The sequence below is a fragment of the Odocoileus virginianus genome, chromosome 7 (assembly GCF_023699985.2).
Source record: "Odocoileus virginianus isolate 20LAN1187 ecotype Illinois chromosome 7, Ovbor_1.2, whole genome shotgun sequence".
NCBI lineage: Eukaryota > Metazoa > Chordata > Mammalia > Artiodactyla > Cervidae > Odocoileus > Odocoileus virginianus.
This window is the reverse complement of record NC_069680.1, coordinates 28,637,936-28,658,668: the sequence shown is the minus strand read 5'-3', so window position 1 is coordinate 28,658,668 and position 20,733 is coordinate 28,637,936. Positions and strand designations below refer to the sequence as shown.

The 20,733-nt window shown below is 47.2% G+C and overlaps 1 protein-coding gene across 2 annotated transcripts in view; it reads right to left on the bottom strand.

The window, feature by feature from the left end:
• Nucleotides 1-20,733, bottom strand: part of DOCK1 (dedicator of cytokinesis 1) — a 545,853-nt gene that overhangs the window by 48,978 nt on the left and 476,142 nt on the right. For both annotated transcript variants that reach the window (XM_070470415.1, XM_070470416.1), the window contains exons 37-38: nucleotides 19,583-19,673; nucleotides 15,224-15,343 (exon numbers count right to left, since the gene is read on the bottom strand). In XM_070470415.1, coding sequence (XP_070326516.1) covers nucleotides 15,224-15,343; nucleotides 19,583-19,673 — 211 coding nt within the window. The remainder of the gene's footprint in view (nucleotides 1-15,223; nucleotides 15,344-19,582; nucleotides 19,674-20,733) is intronic.

Genomic DNA, 20,733 nt, shown 5'->3' with positions numbered 1-20,733 from the left:
AGAACTGACCCATTTGAAACGACCCTGATGCTGGGAAAGATTGAAGGTGGGAGGAGAGGGGATAACAGAGGATGAGATGGCTGGATGGCATCACTGACTTAATGGACATGAGTTTGAGTAAACGCCAGGAATTGGTGACGGACAGGGAGGCCTGGTGTGCTGCAGTCCACGGGGTCGCAAAGAGTTGGACAAGACTGAGCGAGTGAACTGACCCAGGAGGATGTAAAATGTGCCATCGTTTTGAAAGGGAGAATTTTGAATGGTAATAGTTTAAAAGTGGGTTTCCTAATCAGGTAACATTTATTAAAATGCCGATAAACTTTTGACACATGTAGACTAATTTATTGACACATGTGGTAGGCCTGAATTTCCCTTATTTGGGAAGGAAATAAAATACAGTGGTCTACCTGAGAACATGAAAAATTCAGAGGGACTGTCTCCTCCTGGAACCTACCCACCCTCCTCTGTACTATCACAAGGACCCAGGGTTCCCCTCTTTCAAAACTTTGAGTATTAAAAGTGACAACTACGGACTTAGAATTAGCAAAGTGTCAGACCGCCTCACATACTGGGTCCCCAGACATGAACTGCCCACTTCACTGGAAGTATCCCCATAAGTTAGTAGCACCAATCATGAGGGCAAGTGATTTCCAGCTTACTCTTTGCCCAGCAAGATGCCACCTGCATTGTCTCATTACAGTGTCACATCAGGTGGGTGTTAGTATTACACCTGTTTTGCAGATAAGGAAGCTGGGGGTCGGACAGGCAAGCTACCTGCCCAAGGGCAGACAGTGGGGTAGACTCATCGTTTTCCAAAGTTCCTGCTCTCGATGACCGTCTTAGTTGGAGCTGCTGTAACAAAATCCCACAAAACAGACACTTCCCTCTCACAGTTCTGGAGGCTAGGAAGTCCAAGCTCAAGGTGCAGACAGATTTGGGTGTTGGTGAGGGTTCTCCCGACTCGCAGACAGTCGCCTTCTCACTCTATGCTTGTATGGCCTTAAGCAAGATCTCCTTCCTCTCCTCAAAAGGGTACTAATCCCATCTTGGGGGGCCCACCCTCATTATGACCCAATCTAAACATAATGAACCCCCCAAAGCTCCACCTCCAAACACCATCACATGGGTATACCATCACATGGGTGGGGGGGGGAGGGTCAAGGTTGTTCAACATGACTTTTGCAGGAATGCAAGCATTCAGCCCATAACAATGACCTTCTGCCCCTTCCAGCTGCCCTCCACCCCCTCCTCCTGGAATAGGTTTTCAAGGATGCTAAGCTAGTCCCTAACTCCAGGCTCTCACTTGGAACACAGGGAGCCGGTCCCAAACCTGGCATACCCTTGGCACTGAATCCTCACCTGCCTGCCAGTCTTTGCCTTTTCTTAGCAGAACCACCCGGTTGAGGGCCTTACTTATTACTGAATCACCCAATAGACTTAAAATACTCTTTACACAGCTGCTGCTTAAAGACACCATCTGCTATTTTTGATGAGAAAAAAGCTATTCCAAAATTGTATTTAATACTTTGAAAGACATCATACAGATAAGCTCAGTGGAGAGAGAGATTTCAGAGATAGGACCACCAGCTAGGAGACAGAGGAAGTGGCTGAGATGCTCCTTGGAGGACCCCCCGCTTCTCTTCCCAGGAACCCCCTCCTGGCTCCTCCATCCGGCCGAAGCTCTCACCCTCAAATGTCTGCGCCCTCTGAATGTCTCCAGCAGCTGCTCCAGCGAGCTCAGGTCCTTTGCCAGAGTCCCAGCCTCCACCTCTCAGAAGAGGGAGCTTCTCCACTTTTTGTGTTTCTTTTAAGCTCCAGTGACCAAGTCCTCCCTCAGTACATTTCCATTTCAAAGAAATCATCACCTCTAGTTGTAGTTCTTACTCACTGGCGTTTTCTGCAAGCGAACACACCACTCTCTTAGCTGCCTACAATCTTAGGGCTTCTAATTCACTGCTTAATCTGTTTCTAGACAGAGGAGCTGCTTTAGATACCTAGCAAAAGTAATTGTTTCTTTAAAGAGACACAAGTGGAAAAAGAGAACGTTGCTCAGTCGTGTCCGGCTCTTTGTGACCCCATGGACTGTAGCCTGCCAGGCTCCTCTGTTCATGGAACTTTCCAGGCAAGAGTACTGGAGTGAGTTGCCATTCCCTTCTCCAGGGGATCTTCCCAACCTAGGGATCAAACCCATGTCTCCTGCATTGCAGATGGAATTCTTTCCCATCTGAGCCACGCAGCACAGACACAAGTCTTGAGTAAATATTTTATCCAACTCACTCAGGGGTTACATGGCTGTGCTCTTGGTCAGATTTTCTATAAGCACACATGCCTCTCCCCCACCCCTGCATGTTTTAAAGTCTCCTGCGTTAAGGAGATATGCTTCTACTTTTGCTTGGCTAGGGTTCTACGGAGTGTGGGTCACTCATATTTCCTATGTGAATACTTTGGAAAATATTTCCGTGCCAGAGAGAAAACAGATTCCATACAACAGAGATTTAGATTATCTTGGTAAATGAGTCGCTTTAACATGTGTGATTGAACATCCTGCCCTGGCCCTGTTCTTAGTCGTGCCATAGGCCGATGAGGGTCACCACGGCCGCAAATGAAAACAGCACCCTATCAATGCTCAGCTTCGTGTTTTGATTTGAAGTCCGGAATCCATTTCATAGCATCCTTGGCCTTGCAACGTGGAGCACACCCTCCCCACTCCCCGTTTTCATCAGATGATCTTCGGCTACATTCTCTTGAGATGATCACCTTTTATTTGGGAACCTCTGCAAGTTTCATGAACAGAAAATCCCTTTTCCCTCTGATGAAACTTCTTCATTTGAAGCAGCCGCAGAGAGTGTATCAGCAATTGCTTTCTTAGATAAAACTGTGAGGTTGATGAGTGACCAGTTGGGCAGGGAGACAACACTGATCTCTCTGGGTCGGGGAATAAGGGCAGGTGCAAGGCGAGAGGGTAGCCTGGACAACAGCCCCTCAAGAAAAATACAGCCGGGCCACGACCCACCAGGACACTGATGGGGAGCTCTGAGCGGAATCACTAACTAGATGTAAGCCAACCACCAGTCAAGATGTTTCGTGGGATGCTTGAATTTCAGTCACTCCAAAACTTTTCTGGTTTTCTGGGTGGTTGTTGGGAAACGAGTCATATTCTATCACCTTCTAAATTTCCAGGGTCCTGCACAGGTCTCTGACATGTAAATGGATGTAGATTCAATGCTGTGGAAGATTCCAGAGAACTGGTTTAGGGCCATCAGCAGCGAGGGGACCAGGGTGGCCCAGAAGTAGCCTTCCGTCCCGGCAAGCGAGGGCTTCACTGCAGGAGTGATGTGAGTGAGCATCTCTTCCCAGTCCCCTGAAGATGAGGGGCTGGAGTCCTCGGGAAAGATATGTCTCCATGGCAACTCCAAGGGGTGTGGTCCAGCTGGGAGAGGATCCAGCAAGTCCTCTCCTCTGCAGAATGGACACTCCTCCGTGTGGGCACCTCCTGTCCCTCTCACCCTCTCCTTCTCTCCCTGAGCCAAGCCCCATCCTGGCTCTTCCTGCTGTTCTACCTTAGTTTCCCCTGACCTCAGCAAAGGCTGCACACTTTCTGAAGATATTTCTGAGGTCCATCACCACCCCCACCCCTGCAATGAGCTCTCTCACTGTGGTCTGCTCCAAAGCTGCCTGGTTTCACTTAATGACGCCACCCACTCTGAGAGCACACACATCACTGCACCAGCCGCCTGAGAAAGGTGGTTGGATGGGCTGCCTGCCCTCCAGAAGGACAGGAAACACAGCGGGATCTGGGACTTGGGCCAGACTTAAGAAGCCTTGATGGGAGGCTTCTCACACTGACTTGAAGATGAATCCTGCCTTCTGGGGCTGTCAAGTGCTCAGGAATTATTGCCCCTCGAAAGCATGTTCCTCTTTACCCCACAGCAATTCTTTATTAGTCTAAATGGAAAATGATCTGCTCAGTTTTAATACCCCTGGGAGGAAAATAGGAAACGAATAATTTTTTTTTAAAAACAAAGAGATTTTTTGCCTTTTTCTTTAATAAATGACCTTTGTAGTTCTGCAAGCCCTTAGAAAGCCTAAACCAGGCATTGAAAGAGACAGCTGCCTTTTGCTTGGTGGTTTGATCAGAAGGAGAATGGACCCACTCTGCCACTCACCCCTCACTCTGCAGTAATTCCTGGGCACCTGTGATGGGGGTGGGTTCAGAGAGCATAAGGAGGGGTACACACAGTTCTTGGAGGAGGATTTGAGGAAGAAAAGAAACAGGCAGCAGCTGGAGAGGGGAGTTAGAATGAGAGAGAACTTTTTAAAAGATGGGAGAAATAATAGCATGGTTGTAGGCCAGGATGTGGGCTTCCCAGGTGGTGCTAGTGGTAAAGAACCTGCCTGCCAATGCAGGAGACTTGGGTTCAATCCCTGGGTCAGGAAGATCCCCTGGAGGAGGGCATGGCAAACCACTCCAGTATTCTTGCCTGGAGAATCTCATGGACGGGGACTCTGGTGGACTACAGTCCATAGGGTTGCAAAGAGTCAGACACGACCGAAGCATCTTAGCAGGCCAGTATGTATTAGCCAGTAGAGAGGGAAATAGTGCGGCCAGTAGGAAGAAGAGAGATGGGCCGGAGTGATGTCCTGGATGGGCCTGGGGCCTGGGAGGGTGGGAGCAACTTGGACGGGAGCATGGACAGCCGTCCCTGGACCGGAGGGACCGATACAGACCTGCAGCCGAGAGTGCGACCGGCCGAGTGGAGGCCAGAGATGTCCCACACAGCCTGGGGACTGCCAGCTAGAAAATCAATGACTTTGGCCAAGAATTCCCACATGAAGGAGAGAAGCCGAAACACTCAAGAGCTGCTGGAGCCGCCTGGGAGTCAGTCAAGCCTCGCTGGACTGACTGGAAGTCGCTCCCCTGTCGTCTCTGCAGCCACGGGAGGTTTGTGCTCGGGCCTCTGAGTCGTGCTGGGGTCCTGGCTCCTCCAGGCACATGCACGTCTGACCCTGACCCCATATGAGAGGCTGTGCCATCAGCTGACTTCAAGCCTCTGGAGCTGGCCCCTGCCTCTCCTAGTCCCCACTGCCCCCACACCCCGGGCCTGAACCGCTGCCCCAGCTCCCCACCCACAGGGCTTCTGCCACCGTGAGCCCAAATCACTCCCTGGAAGGGGACAGTAAAGGCAACCTCGCTTACGTTCATAAAATCTCACTGGCTCCGTGGGTCCGTAGCTTCAGTCATGTCTGACTCTCTGTGACCCCACGGACTGTAGCCCGCCAGGCTCCTCTGTCCATGGGATTCTCCAGGCAAGAACACTGGAGTGGGTTGTCATGCCCTCCTCCAGGAGGTCTTCCCAGCCCAGGGATCGATCCTGCGTCTCCCGTGACTCCTGCACTGTAGGCGGATTATTTACCACTGGGCCACCAGGGAAGCCCAAGACACAGTTTACAAGTCAGCTTCTGATGAAGTCTGCCCTTTCTCAGGAGGGGGAATCATTCCCATACCTGTTAGGCTGGTAGACTCTGAACCCACCAGTGAGACACTCGGAGGGCAGGTTTTGCTATTTGTCTGCTTAGCCCCGGTGCCAGACTTCTCAGCTCGAGGCAGGCCTTTGGCCACCCCCATCCCCTGTAATTCATGCAGGCAGGAGACTGGGTTGTGGAAACATGTGTGAGGGGTCTTGCAGTGTGGGGAGATGGGGGGAGCAGGGTTGATACCAACTCCAAACCTCGATTTTCTCTGCTCTGACCACAAACGGTTCTTTACTGGGAGCCCAGTCACAACTAACACACGATCTCTATGCTCACTCCAGCCAAATCCTTGCTAATTGAACAGATTCTGGCAAGTATCAGGATTTTCAAAAATTGTGGAAATGCTGAGACTATACCAAGAAAGAGGGTGATGGGATGCTCGTACCTGTATCTCCTCTGACTGACAACTGTGCTTTTAAAAAGGAAACTCAGGGGATGAGAAAATGTCAGCCCCAATACTCAGAAAAGCAATCCAGCCATTTCACTAAAAGTGGAAACTTGCTCCCAAACCCCTATTTTTAGTTCACGGGATGATGTAGGATGCCTCCTTTTTTTTTTTTGACTTGGGCACAAGGCAAAGTGCAAACTTCGTCAAGGCGAGGTTATTTTAAGGGAAGAGAAGACAGAACTCCAGTCGAAAATAGTTCCAGAGCTTCAGACACCACGTGGGCCGTCAGCCATAGGCCCCCTCTGCCAGTGCCAGGCTGGTTCCTGGTTTCTGAGGCGGTGAACATCAGGTTCACCGCCTCCCTCATTCCGACTCCCTTTCCCTGAGAGCAGGGCTTCTATTTTCAACGCGCCCTCCATAGAAGAGCCTGGTAATTTTCAGTGAAGCACTTGGATTAAGAGCTTTATTGAAAATTACTAGGCCTCAACCAAACACAATGAGACAGACAACTCAGAGCATCTTCGGAAGAGAACGCTCGACTGCCATGATAAGACCTGACGGCGGGCTTTCCGGAGGTGCTCCAGCGGGTGGTAAAACAGGAACAGAAAAGGAGTGAGGGCTAATTATTAGCCCGGGAAGGAATAAGAATGAAACGGAAAACAGATGGAAATGACATTTTTTTTTTTTTTTTTTGGAGAGAAAGAAAAAGATGAAAAGACCAAGAGCTGGGCCGAAAGACATTCAAAACTTCTAAACGGTGGAAAAGCAAAAATAAAAGGGTGATTTTTGTGCAGAAGAAATACAGAAAGATAACAGGGCCTAATTCAAAAGCTGGAGTGTCCAATATAATGGAGCAGAAAATCCATTCAGCGGTTGCCGCTTTCTGAGCACAGAGGTGGAGAGACTTTGAATATAATCTGACCCCAGTCCCATGCTGGTGCCCTGGGCTGTCCCCGCAGACGCTGGTGTCCAAGGTCTGAGAGATGCGAAGGACACCGGCTCCTTTAAGGGCCTGTGAGCACAGTTTCCAGGACACAAATCTGCACTGGATTCTGTAGGAACATACGTCCCCTAGGAAGCTGCACACATTGAAAACTCTGAAAATGAGCTCTAGGCTGAGTAAGGTTCCCACCTATTAAGCATAGAGTGAAGGTTTCCTTAACCAGCTAAGGGACAGCCTGTATCAGTGGAGCCATACCTGAGTCACAGCTTTGCCAGGTTCAGATACCATTTATTTTATAATCGTGCGGTCTCTAGCCATCGCTGGTCTTCAAGTTCAGCAGTGGGATGAAGGCCTCTTACCTCAACTGTTTTTGTGCAGCTGCTAAGGCATGTCCGACTCTTTTCGACCCCATGGACTGTAGCCCGCCAGGCTCTCTGTCCATGGGATTTTCCAGGCAGGAATACTGGAGTGGGTTGCCATTTCCTCCTCCAGGGGATCTTCCTGACCTAGGGATCGAACCTACGTCTCCTGAATTGGCAGGCGGATTCTTTAACCACTGAGCTGAATATATGGTTTTAAACCAGAATTGCAATTTTTTCCCCCTAATATAAAACAGGTGTAAAATCAAACCAAAGAAAATTCTTGTGATTTCAATACAATGCAGGAGAGAACTCAAATGTGGGTCTTGAATCAGCAGTGAACTCAGAGTCAATTTCTTTTAGATTTAATTCAGTTTTTCAAATATTCATTTGGGGTAAGGAATATATGCCAACAGGCACGTAACAATGACGCCACCAGTGAGGACCCCAAATGGAGGGGCAGGCAAGCATCAGTTTCCCAAGTGCGTGGATGAATGCACTAGCAGAAACTGTCTTCAACAGTAGCAAAGTCTGGCTCAGAGCAGCACCATCCAATGGAACACGGGCCAAGACACACATGCAATTTTACATTTTCTAGTAGACACATTTTAAAAAGCAGCCTTCATTTTAGTAATATCCCCTATATCTGGAATATTGTCATTTCAACACGTAATCAAAAACACAAAATTCGTGAGATATTTGACAGGCTGCCATAACAAAGTACTCAGGTGGCGTGTATGGTAAAGAACCTGCCTACGAATGCAGGAGATGTAAGAGATGTGGATTCGATCCCTAGGTCAGAAAGATCCCTTGCAGGAGGGGATGGCAACCCATTCCAGTATTCTTGCCTGGAAAATTCCATGGACGGAGGAGCCTGGTAGGTTATAGTCTATAGGTTTGCGGCAAAGAGTAGGATACGACTTACCACACACTCATACACACACACACCAAAGATCGGGTGCCTTAAACACATTTATTTCCTTACTATTCTGGAGCCTAGAAACCAAAATCAAGTTGTCAGAAGGATGGTTTCCTCTGAGGCCTCTCTCCTCGGCTTATAAGGCAAATCCTCAGCTGTGTCCTCAGAGTCCTTGTGTGGTGTGTCTCTGTCTAGATCCCCTCTTCTAGAAGGAGACTGGCCACCTGGATCAGAACCCCTCTCCAACAGAGTCACATTCTGAGGTAGTAAGGTCTGGGCTCCCACACATGAATCTCCAGGGGACACGGTTCAGCTCCTAACAGCATCCTTTTCTCAAGCTGAGCCTTAGAATCCAGTGCATGTCATGCACTGACCGTACACCTCAGTTTGGACTAGCCATATTTCAAGTGCTGATGGCGGCTTGGGGCCCGTGACTCTCATAGCTGACAGCTCAGGTCAGAGTTCCCCATCCTAAGAGAGCTGGCTCCCTGGGGCACCCCTGCCAGGACAGTCCCTTCCTTCCAGTTTCCCTGGGTTGCATCACTTGCCACCTATCACCCATTTTGAGATATTCCCCCCCCCAAGAATCGGCAGATAAAGTGGATAAGGAAGATGCGGTATATAAACTCAGTGGAATAGTGCTCAGTCATAAAAAAGAATGAAATAGTGCCCTCTGCAGCAACATGGATGGTCCCAGAGATGATCATACTAAGTAAAGTCAGATAAAGACAAATGTTATATGATATCACTTATATGTGGAATCCAAAATATGTTACAAATGAGCTTCTTTACACAACAGAAACAGACTCACAGACATAGAAAACAAACTTTATGTTCACCAAAGGGGACAGAGGGGGTTGAGAAGAGGTAAATTAGGAGTTTGGGATTGACATATACACACTATTATATATCATATAGATAACCGACAAAGACCTATTATATAGTACAGGAAGCTCTACTAAGTATTTTGCAATAGCCTAAAATGTAGATGGTTGGAAGGCATCACCGACTCAATGGACATGAGTTTGGGTGGGCTCCGGGAGTTGGTGATAGACAGGGAGGCCTGGCATGCTGCGGCTCATGGGGTCGCAAAGAGGCGGACACAACTAAGTGACTGAACTGAACTGAAAATGTAAAAGAATCTAAAAAAGAATGTGTGTGTGTGTGTGTGTGTGTGTGTGTAACTGAATCGCTTTGCTGTACAACTGAAACTAACTCAACATTGCAAATTATCTGTATTTCAATAAAAATGTTAAGAAAAAAAAAGAATTTCAGTTTGGATGTGCAGAACAGAAATGTGGGCACCCAGTCCTTCCCGATGTCAAGTTCTTCATCTGTAGCAATGACCTCAGCCACTGTCTTATTCCAGAAAAGTCACAAAGGATGTTATTTCTCAAATCACCACATATACCCACACCTGGCAGGTATAATAAGATCATGTCTTGCTCCTATTTCTTAAATGAATGTGTCTAGCACGAAATGCTGAACTTTATCTTCTGCTGTGACCTCCCGTTGACCTCCCTCTCACCTGCCAGGATTTCAGGCATCGTGGCCACCTGTTCTCTGGTGCTCCTCCTTCCATACCGCCTGGCCGGGACATGTCCTTCCCAAGCCCTTCCTAGCCCAAGAAAGAAATTCCATTACAGAGGAACTGGGATCAAGGCCCAGTGCCAAGTTCTGGAGATTGCTCTGTTTTCACATGTCCAGTGGTGTGAAGCATGCAACTGAGGGGTTAGAGTGAATGCTGCCTTTTCTAGAACATACATATACTTAGGTAATTTCCATGTGCCTTGAGAGCCCTTGGTTAGAACCCCAGCTTATCTGCCTGATTAAATGTCCTGGTAGTCCACCTGCTTTACCTGGTACAGGTAGGTGCTGCGAGATGGCCCTCCCCTCTGGGCACTCGCCCACCCACCGAGGCTCACGGTGGCTGCCTGATCTGCTTTAGTCAACGGCATGAGTACTAGGGCTTCCCTGCTGGCCCAGTGGCTAAGACTCTGTGCTCCCAAGGCAGGGGGCCCAGGTTGGATCTGTTCAGGGGGCGAGATCCCATCCGGTGCAACTAAGTTCACAAACTGCAACTGGAGATCCCACATGCTGCACCTAAGACCCGGCACAGCCAAATAAACACACACACACTCACAAGAGCACAGTGTGCGGGTCTTTTCCGAGCTCCGCGTGCAGGGGCCAGGCAGGGCCTCACTGCCCCTTTGAGGCTGTGCTCACCTGGGTCCCCAGAAGCGAAGACAGACAGGAAGCAGGAGTGAACTACCTGGCTTGTGTAGCATCACTGAGACATCAAGAGGTTGAGACCCCAGCTGATTTCAGCCCATCCCAACTGGGGTGGATGATTACTAATTCCTCCTGTTCTTTTGTTCCCAGGAAACTGAATGCTTGTTGATGCTAAAATGACTTTATTTTTTTGCTTCGGAGCTCATCACCCAGGTACTTCAAATTTTGTTTGATGAAATCTCCCTCACCTGCACTCACCCTCATGTCAGCTTCACATGGATGAGTAAACTGTTTTTTTTTTTTTTAAATATTCTCCTGGAGAAGTTATGAGTATTCAAACACGATTTTTCAATCTTTTTTGCCAACACAACCCTAACAACTGCTGTGAAGACAATTATCCTAAACATTGATGAACAAGTTGAATCAAGTTAACCTTCCTGACTCCAGGTAAGCCAAATGCTCACTTTACCAGAACCATCTTTCTGTCTCCTCCAACACATAGGAGTGTGTGAGGACATTCCTTCAGCCCTCTTTTGGCCGAGAATGCTTTATCACTTGAACTGGCTTTTTCCAAAACCAGGATTTTTCAGCCTGGGCACTACGGACATTCTGGGCTGGATGATCCTGCACCCAGGGAGCTGCCTGCCTTCCAGGGCGTCGAGCAGCGTCCCTGACCTTAACCCACGTGATGTCAGTCTCATCCACGCCCCCAGGTGTGTCAACCTGGAAGGTCTCCTGAGGGTCCGGGTCTAGAGCCGCTGCTCTCAACTGAACACGTTCATTTTTTCCCTCCACATGGATCTGGGCTGTGCTATGCTTAGCCACTCAGCCGTGTCAAAATTTTTCTGACCCATGGATTGAAGCCCACCCTTTCCCTTTTGATAGCCCACAAGTCTGCTTCTATGGTTGTGGGTCTATTATATTATTTTATTGATATTGTTATTAACAATAATGTTAGCATCATATTCAATTGGAAGTACAGTGGTACCTTCCTTCCGGAGTTGCCATGGAGACTCATAATGCCTGGGCAGCATCCAGCACAATGCCTGGCACAATGCTTTGCTGTGCTGTGCTGTGCTGAGTCCGTCAGTCAAGTCCGACTCTTTGCAGCCCTATGGACTGTAGCCCACCAGGCCCCTCTGTCCATGGGGACTGTCCAGGCAAGAATAATGGAGCGGGTTGCCATGCTCTCCTCTAGAGGATCTTTCTGACCCAGGAATTGAACCAGGCTCTCCTGCATTGCAGGCAGATTCTTCACCAGCTGAGCTACCAGGGAAGCCCCCATAAAAGGTGACACTGGCTTAAAAAAAAGCAACTCACTTGGTTCCTCAATGCATTATTTACTGAAGGCCAACTGTCTTACTGTCCATGACCATCCCGCATCTGCCAGAAATGATCCTTAAATGCTGAGTATTCACTCATTTGTTCGTTCATTCATCCTCTCATTGATTTCTTTGTCCATCTAACAAATGCCCCCTGCATTATGTGCCCAGCTTGGTCTCAGAGTTAGATCAATGTGCAGGATTAATATGTGTGGTCTCTGTCTTCATAGAGCTCACAGTCTATTGGGAGACTAGCTAAAGAAATATATGTGCAAATTATTGATGTTCAGCTGCTAGGTCCTGTCAAGACTCTTTATGACCCCACGGACTGTAGCATGCCAGGCTTCCCTGTAATCCATTGTCTCCCGTAGTTCGCTCAGATTCGTATCCACTAAGTCAATGATGCCATCCAACCATCTCATCCTCTGTCACCCTCTTCTCCTCCCGCCTTCAATCCCTCCCAGCATCAGAGTCTTTTCCAATCAGTTGTCTCTTCACATCAGGTGGCCAAAGTATCGGAGCTTCAGCTTCAGCCACAGTCCTTCTAATGAATATTCAGGGTTGATTTCCCTTAGGATTGACTGGTATCCAACCTATCCCTGCAAATGGTGGTGAATGCTGCACAGGAAAAGAAGGGGGCATTACGGGCACTGGAGCAGAGGTGACATTAGGCCGAGAAGGGACGAGATGACCAAAGGCAGGGACAGCAGAGGCCGCAGCAGATGAGGCCTCAGAGGCGGGGGCGTGGGCAGAAGACCAAGAGCGAGGCAAGGAGGGGAGCCGCGGTGGGTCGGAGATGTCAGTGCTCAGAGGATGCGAGAGGCCGGGGCGACCGCCAGCAAAGCCGCAGAGCCGGGCTTTCTGGGCCTCTCCAGGGCCTGCCTCCTGCCCATTCCATAGCGCCTGACCACCCCTCTCTAGGGCACTGTAAGCCAGAAAGCCATGCGGAAGTGAGCGGATCAACTTTTTTTAGCAGTTTGTTGAAAAACCAAATTCCTCTGGCTAAGCTAATACAATTTTAATAATTGGCTTTAACCGTGAAACCATCTCATTTCTACAAAGAAATATATTCTGCTCCTCTACGGGACCAAGTATAATTCACCGACCATTTCCAAGTGGCCTCTGGTCAATCCCCATGCTATTCTGAATATTTTGATTTCCATCCCGTATCAAAGATAGAGGGGAACAAGTAAAACACATGTGATCGTTTTAAAAGGGTTTGGTTTATGTTGACAGCCACAGGAAGAGCAGCCGTCATCCCTTCCTGATACAGGTGCTGCCGGGGGGTAAAACTGTGTCCCCTCAAAGGACATGCTGAGTCTCACCCACTGGGATCTGTGAACCTGACCTTACATGGAAACAGGGTCTTTGGATGTAATCAAATTAAGATGCAGTCATACTGGATCGCCTGGGTCTTAGATCCAAACCGATGTTCTTAGAAGAACACAGAGACACACACAGGGAAAACCCTCCCCGTGAATGAGGAGCCAGCAATTGAGAGATACATGTACTAGCCAAGGACTGCCGGCGTCACCAGAAGCCAAGGGCTAGGCAGGGAGCAGAGTCACCCTCACACCGCTCACCGCAGCCTCCAGGACAGCGAGAGGACAGAGTCCTGGTGTTTAAAGGCGCCCAGACGGCAGGACTATGTTACGGCAGTCCTAAGAAATGAATACAAGTGCCTTCATGGGATTCCCTGTTCACTTGTCTCAAAGTGTTTAAAAAAAAAAAAAGCAGGCATCTAGGATGAGTTAAGGGGGTTTCCCCGGTGGCTCAGCTGGTAGAGAATCTGCCCACAGTGCCGGAGACCTGGGTGGGGAAGATCCTCTGGAAAAGGAAATGGCAACCCATCCAGCATTGTTGCCTGGGAAATTCCACGGATGGAAGCGCCTGGCGGGCTACAGTCCATGGCGTCACAGAGTCGGACACGGCTGAGCCACTAAGAGGAGTTAAGGGTCCTGATGAAGGTACAGAACAAACTTAGAAGTCAGTGTGGGAAGATTTTATACCCCGAGGAAACCAAACTTGAAAAAAGACACACGTATCCCATTGTTCATTGCAGCACTATTTACAAGAGCTAGAACATGGAAGCAACCAGATATCCACTGACAGATGAATGGATAAAGAAGCTGTGGCACACATACACAATGGAAAATTACTCAGCCACAAAAAGGAACACATTTGAGTCAGTTCTGATAAGGTGAATGAATCTAGAATCTATTATACAGAGTGAAGTGAGTCAGAAAGAGAAAGATAAAAATCATATTCTAATGCACATATATGGAATCTAGAAAAATGGTAATGAAGAAGTTATTTACAGGGCAGCAATGGAGAAACAGACATAGAGAATAGACTTATGGACATGGGGAGAGGGGAGGAGAGGGTGAGATGTATGAGAGAGTAATGTGGAAACTGACATTACCATGTGTAAAATAGATAGCCAACGGGAATCTGCTGCATGGCTCAGGAAACTCAACCAGGGGCTCTGTATCAATCTAGAGGGGTGGGATGGGGCGGGAGATGGGAGGGAGGTTCTAAAGGGAGGGGATGTATGAATACCTGTGGCTGATTCATGTTGAGGTCTGACAGAAAATGGCAAAATTCTATAAAGCAATTATCATTCAATAAAAATAAAAAAAAAAAAACAACTTCTGAACTGAAGGAACCTTCCACCCCCAGCCTTTTTTTTCGCCCTTAAAGTGTCTGCTAATTAATTAATTAATTTCTTGGCTGCAGCACATGGGATCTTAGTTCCCCAACCAGGGCTTGAACCTACAGTCCCTGCATTGAAAGTGCCAGGAAGACCTACGGAGACCCCCTACCTTTTAAAAATAGTTACTAGTCATCTGAATCACATGAACGACCGTGATGAGCTCTACTGCTGGCTGATGAAAATGATGGCAGGTTTCCTTTTAGTAGAGGTCAACAGCTAAATAAGTTTGTCTGAGCCAATTAACAGAGAGGCCATCAATAAGAGCAGCATTGGTCTTGCCGTGGGGTTAATGTTTCAGTGACAACAGAAAAACTCAACCTGTCAAAGGAATGCATTAGCTCTAACACAGCCAGCGCGTGTGTGCTCACACATACTGTGCTCACAGCCAGTCGTGTCCGACTCTTTGTGACCCTGTGTATCATTAGCCCGCCAGGCTCCTCTGTCCATGGGATTCTCCAGGCAAGAATGCAGAAGTGAGTTGCCACGTGCCCTGGGTTCTTTACCCAGTAGCGCCACCTGGGAAGTCCAAATTTCCCCTAATCAGCGTCCTCTACAAGGACTATAAAAATCCTTATGCTCAGTCGTGACTTTCAGCAGAGCATCTACAAAAGGGTGATTAATTTTTTTTTGGTAGGATTTCCACTTAGAAGCACCAGCTGGAAGGCCAAGCATAAAGCCTTCAGATATACAATCTGCAACAAATTTCTGGTTCCACAAACACCATGTGTGAAAAAAAATGTGTTTACAACATGGCAGGAAGGTGCACACAAAAAAAGAAAACAACAGAAAAGCTGCTTTTTTTTTTTTTTTTTTACCTTGCCTTTGTCGAAGTAGTGGATGATCTCCTGGTAGAGCCGCTCCTTCAGCTGCCCCTGGGTCGTCGCCTGGTACCCATCCCGCTGGGTGAGGTGGGCCGCGCACACGTCCTCCGACCACTGAGGCAAAAGCGAAGCGTGAGTGGTGCCTGGGGTGGGGGGGCCCGGCCCCTGTGACCTTTCCCTCCCCTGGACTCAGAAAGCACAGGAAGCCCTGAATTCAGTGCAGCGATCCAGGTGTGATTCCGGGGACCGCTGGAGCTGCTGTCGTCAGGCTTTCAGGTCTGGAATTGCAGACAGAACCTCTGTGCAGAGGCTTCAAGATGAGAAAACCCACGAGGAAGGCAAAGCTGGTCGAGATTCACACAGAAGAGAAACCCAGCAGGTTCTGGAACGGCCAGCTTGCTGATGAAACCTGGGAACCTTCCAGGTGAATGAGGCACCGGGTGATTTGTGGCTGCCTCCAGTGGGGCTTCCCCAGGCGCTGGCCCGGCACCTGTGCTGCTGAGTGTTCTAATCAACAGCAGAAGGCACGTGGATCCCACACGATTCAGGGCTCAGCTGGTGTCTGTAGATGTGACAGAGGACTGAACGGTACCAAGGAAGGATGCACAGAGGTCTCAGGAAGGAGGGGAGACACCCCAGGTGAAGGAGAGATCATTTAACACCTAAACTCCTGAGCTTGTGCTCAACAAATCCATGGCACTGAGTGTAAAGTTCAATAAACTTCACTGTTTGGTGAGGACCTACTATGTGCAAGGCATGGGCTTCCGGGGGGCTCAGCAGTAAAAACCCTCCTGCCAATGCAGGGGACGTTTGATCCTTGGGTTGGAAAGATCCCCTGGAGGAGGAAACGGCAACCCACTCCAGTATTCTTGCCTGGAACATCCCATGGACAGAGGAGCCTGGCGGGATATAGTCCACGGGGTGGCAAAGAGTCAGATGTGACTGAGCGACTAACCAACAACAATGTGCAAGGCGCCACGTCAAGGATGAGTGTGATTACAGAATGAAAGTGCAAGTTAAAGTATTAGTAGCTCAGTCATGTCCAACTCTGTGCGACCCCATGGACTACAGCCCACCAGACTCCTCTGTCCATAGGATTATCCAGGCCAGAATACTGGAGTGGGTTGCCTTTCCCTTCTCCAGGGGATCTTCCCAACCCAGGGATTGAACCTGTGTCTCCTGTATCTCCTGCATTGCAGGCAGATTCTTCACCACCTGAGCCGCCAGGAGTACGTCTGTAGAAACCATGTCATGGTCATTATGGGCTTCCCTGATAGCTCAGGTGGTAAAGAACCTGCCTGCAATGCAGGAGACCCCAGTTCGATCCCTGGGTTGGGAAGATGCCCTGAAGAAGGGAAAGATGTCCAGTATTCGGGCCTAGAGAATTCCATGGACTGCATAGTCCATGGGGCCACAAAGAGTCGGACAAAACTGAGCGACTTTCACTTTCACTTTTTAAAGGCAGGAGGCAGGACAAGAGGTCTGGGGAGGCTCCCTGGAGTAAAGAATTGGGATGGGCTTGCTCACTGGTTCGACTCTGGAGGTGACGTCTGACCCAGTTTTATGAGAAGACGGGGGGTATTCTGCCAAGAAAGCAGCAGCTTGCAGGCTGCCGGGACCGCAGTTGTGGGGCACCGGATCCAGGGTTGGTAAGGTCACATATGGAGCAATTGGACCAGCCATGGGGCCACATTTTAGGGGGCACAACAAATGGACAGGAACCACTGGGGCAGGGGGAAAGGCCCAAGGGACAGGCCTGCAAAAACGGTGAGGAGAGGCGTGGGGAACATGCAGGGCTCCCTAAGAGGCTGGCTTTCAGAGCACACACTTGCCCCACCTTCCGGAAGCCAGAGGGGCTCCGGGCACCCCAGGAGCGCCCCAGACTGGACCCCAGGGCTCCAAGGGACAGGATGAAGAGCACGGGGCCAGAAGGGCTCCCCAGGTCCCAGGTGTCAAGTAAGAATGAGAAAGCTTTAGACTACTGCAAAGTTTTCCACCTTCAAATGAGACGTGTGTAGCTCAACCACAACCTGGAGTTATAAACTCAATTGATTGTGGCATTTTTACCACGTGGCCAGATTTCGACTTCTGAGGGGTAGAAGAATTGCACGTGATTCTGAACTGTAGCTACAATAAGATAATTAAGAAAGTTCAGAGGTCATATAACTTCCTTGGAGTTTAAAATCACCTAAAAAATTTTAAACACCAAAAGGAGTTATGGTTTATACCTTCTGCTTAAACATTAAGATGAAATAACTTCATTGCTAAAGGCTAAAGGCTGATGTTTTCATTGCCTTTTTTTTTTTTTTTTAAATAGCCTTAACCAAAATAGAAGATCCTATTTGAGGATTTTTACTTCACAAACAAGACTATATCAATCATGGTGAAGAATTTTCATAAAGACACAAGTAACGTTTTTTAGTGTGCTGATTAACCAGCATGAATTCACATTTACTGCAATATCAAAACATATTTAGGAAAAATTGCAAAATGTAATGATGTAAAAGATATGGAGAGCGATTATGTGTATTTAACTGGAAAATTCAAAACCCCAGTGAAAAAGATAATGGAAATGGGCCGGCTGATTTGGTTTGTGAAACATCCTTGTACCATTTGTGAAAAACCCGACTATTCTCAATAAATGCAATTATTAAATAAATGATACTTTACACACACATATACAGTCACATACCACAGAAAAGTGTATGTATGATGAGAGACAGGAAGCGTGGCCCAGCAGCTTGTCAACCTCATTTTAATTTCCCTGGTGTAAAAGAAATATTTCTGTAGTTTCAAAACGGCCTTGTTACTAAAATTTGGGTTTCTAACAAATGAAAGCCGTTAGAATTCAAAGTGGGACAGCTGGTGTGCAGTGACCCAGCTGGAATTCCTAGCTTCAGAAATGACGTTCCTTGGCAGAGTTTTATGTGGTGCAAAACCAAAGGGCTACCACGGATGACTAGAGAGGAGGCTCAGATGGAACCGAGTCTTTGCTGTGCTTGGTTTGGAACGGACTCTAGTTTTCAGGCAGACGTAAATCTCCACACTCCAGCTTCTTTTTATAGTGTCACGCAAGCTACTGGAGAGTTCAGGGCTGGGCCAGGGGCTGGGAGATTGTGGTTGGAGGTTCGCTGACTGACGTGGCCTCTGCCTTAGTCCTCTCATCGTTCAACAGACACTGCGCATCTTTAGCATAATCTCATGCGGTTTTCTTTCATTCAGGGTCCTCTGGTGGCTCAGACGCTAAGAGGGGGAACTGGCTTGAGTTTAGACACAGGATTTCTTGAATGAGTAGTCTTTACGTAGAGACACAACTTAATTCTAATTCTCATAGCTGTTCCTCTTTATCTAGTTCATAATTTTTCAATTTTTCATGAGGATATAATGGAAAAGATGATCTAGTGACTTGCTAAAGTTTTAAAATATAAAACTAGAAGTTGTAAAGAAATTTCCTCATTTATCCAACTACTCACCTGGAGAGCCTTCCACCCACACACCCATCCATCCACCCACTTGTCCAACCATCATTCATCCACACATCCATCCATCTATCCATCCACACATCCATCCATCCACCCATCCACAAAGCCATCCATCCATCCACCCACACACCCATCCATCCACCCACACATCCATCCATCCATCCACCCATACTTCCATCTTTCCATCCATCAATACAAACATCCACCCAGCTATTTACTGTTAGTTCACTCTGTAAGACTAACTGGGCTGAAACTGGACATGGGGAAGAACTTGAATATATTATGGCAACACACACACCCCCCCAATATCCACAGCCATCTGCGTAACAAAATGGTCACTGAGAACTGAAAGCTGTCAACCCAGACTCAAGCTCAGGAGCAACACCCCCAGGAGAGTCTGGCAGGAGGCTAACAAGCACTGATGGACCAACAGGAGATCTCATGGACGCCCTCAGAACACAGGGGGAGAGAAGTCAAGATCTGGTCCCTGCACTGTTCTCTAAGATTACGAGCAGTGGGCTCATCCTCTTAGCTGTTCTAACACAGAAATTCCTTCTTACTGATGTTGCTGTCTGGCATTACTGGGTCCTGTTGTTAGGAATAAAGAAACAGAGGGTCCCTAACTCACTGCAAGCTGACGTTTAAGATGCTCAGTGATAACTTGCTCTGACATCTTGTTAAATTTGCATTCAGTGGAGTCAAATCTATAATCAAAGTACTTCCTAACTCTCTTTGTTAATGTCACTTCATTGAGTCGATATCCATAAAATCTTATAGGTTTACTAAAAGTTTGTCATGGGAAAATCAAATATTAAATGATCTTATAATTTATAACAACAGGATCATCAAAGGATATGGTAAATTTTACTACCTTCAGAAGCTTTGCATGGAGGAGCAGGGTATAGGCGGCTTCAGTATAGTTATCACATTCCTTGTGCAGGTCACAGAGCTTGTACAAATACCTGAGATGATAAAACACAGGTATGTTCTGAAAGCGTCACAAAATAATCTGTGTTGAGAACTGCAACAGCAAAATTCTACTTTCAACAGTAAATCATCTCTATACTTTTGTTTTTACAAAGTTCACAATACCTAATGCCTTGGAAGCTTCTGGTACACAAAGCATTAAGAAAAATCAACCAGAGTAAAAAACAATAGATACATTTTTAAAACTTTAAGTATTCTCTTTTCAGGACAAAACTGAAGATGGCCCAAGAAGGCACAATTGTGCTTCAAGCTTTCTCATTCTTTCTCATCTTTTCCAGACTTTTCTCCATACATTTGAAATGAGCTGACACAATGTTTCATTGTGATTTTTCACATGTCTATTGAGTCCTAATACACACACACAAAATCCATAAAGATACAAATCCATAAGAATAAAGAGCTCCAGTGATCACAGTGAATGTGATCAAAATAATTCTTCAGCCATAAAAAAAAAGGAGGCTTTTTAATACAAAGTAACCTACAACTGGATAAAAGAAACTGATTGTTTTCCCCAAAGTTTATTATATTCACATGTACTGCTTTTAAAGGAGAAAGTTAAAGTCTTAGAAATCAAAAGTTAGAAAATCACACCTTTGTTTATTCTTTATACAAATAAATAGACTAGAGACTCCAAAAAAAAAAAAAAAAAAAGAGAAAGAAAACCTTGCTGAATGTAACTAATCCATCATTAAACACAATGCCATGTGGATCATGTAATTATTCTGGTCTTCTAAATGGTGATCTTGCTAAAATTGACACGGTCACTAAAAGAGACCGATATGAAGAGGGTATCAATCATAGTCCAACATCCTAGTGAAAAAGGCAAGTGAAGCAGAAAAATCCAGCAGAAAATACAAAACTTGAAAATTTTGGTATCCAGGTAAGAATAGACTGAAAAGGCATAATATTGTCTTATTTCTGATGAAGTTAAAACTAGACTTCTCATTTGATCATATGGCTTTCTGTGAAACACTAAAATTTGTAGTGGTGCCTTTTATTATAAGGGTCAGTCAAGATAATCACAAACCCTTTGCA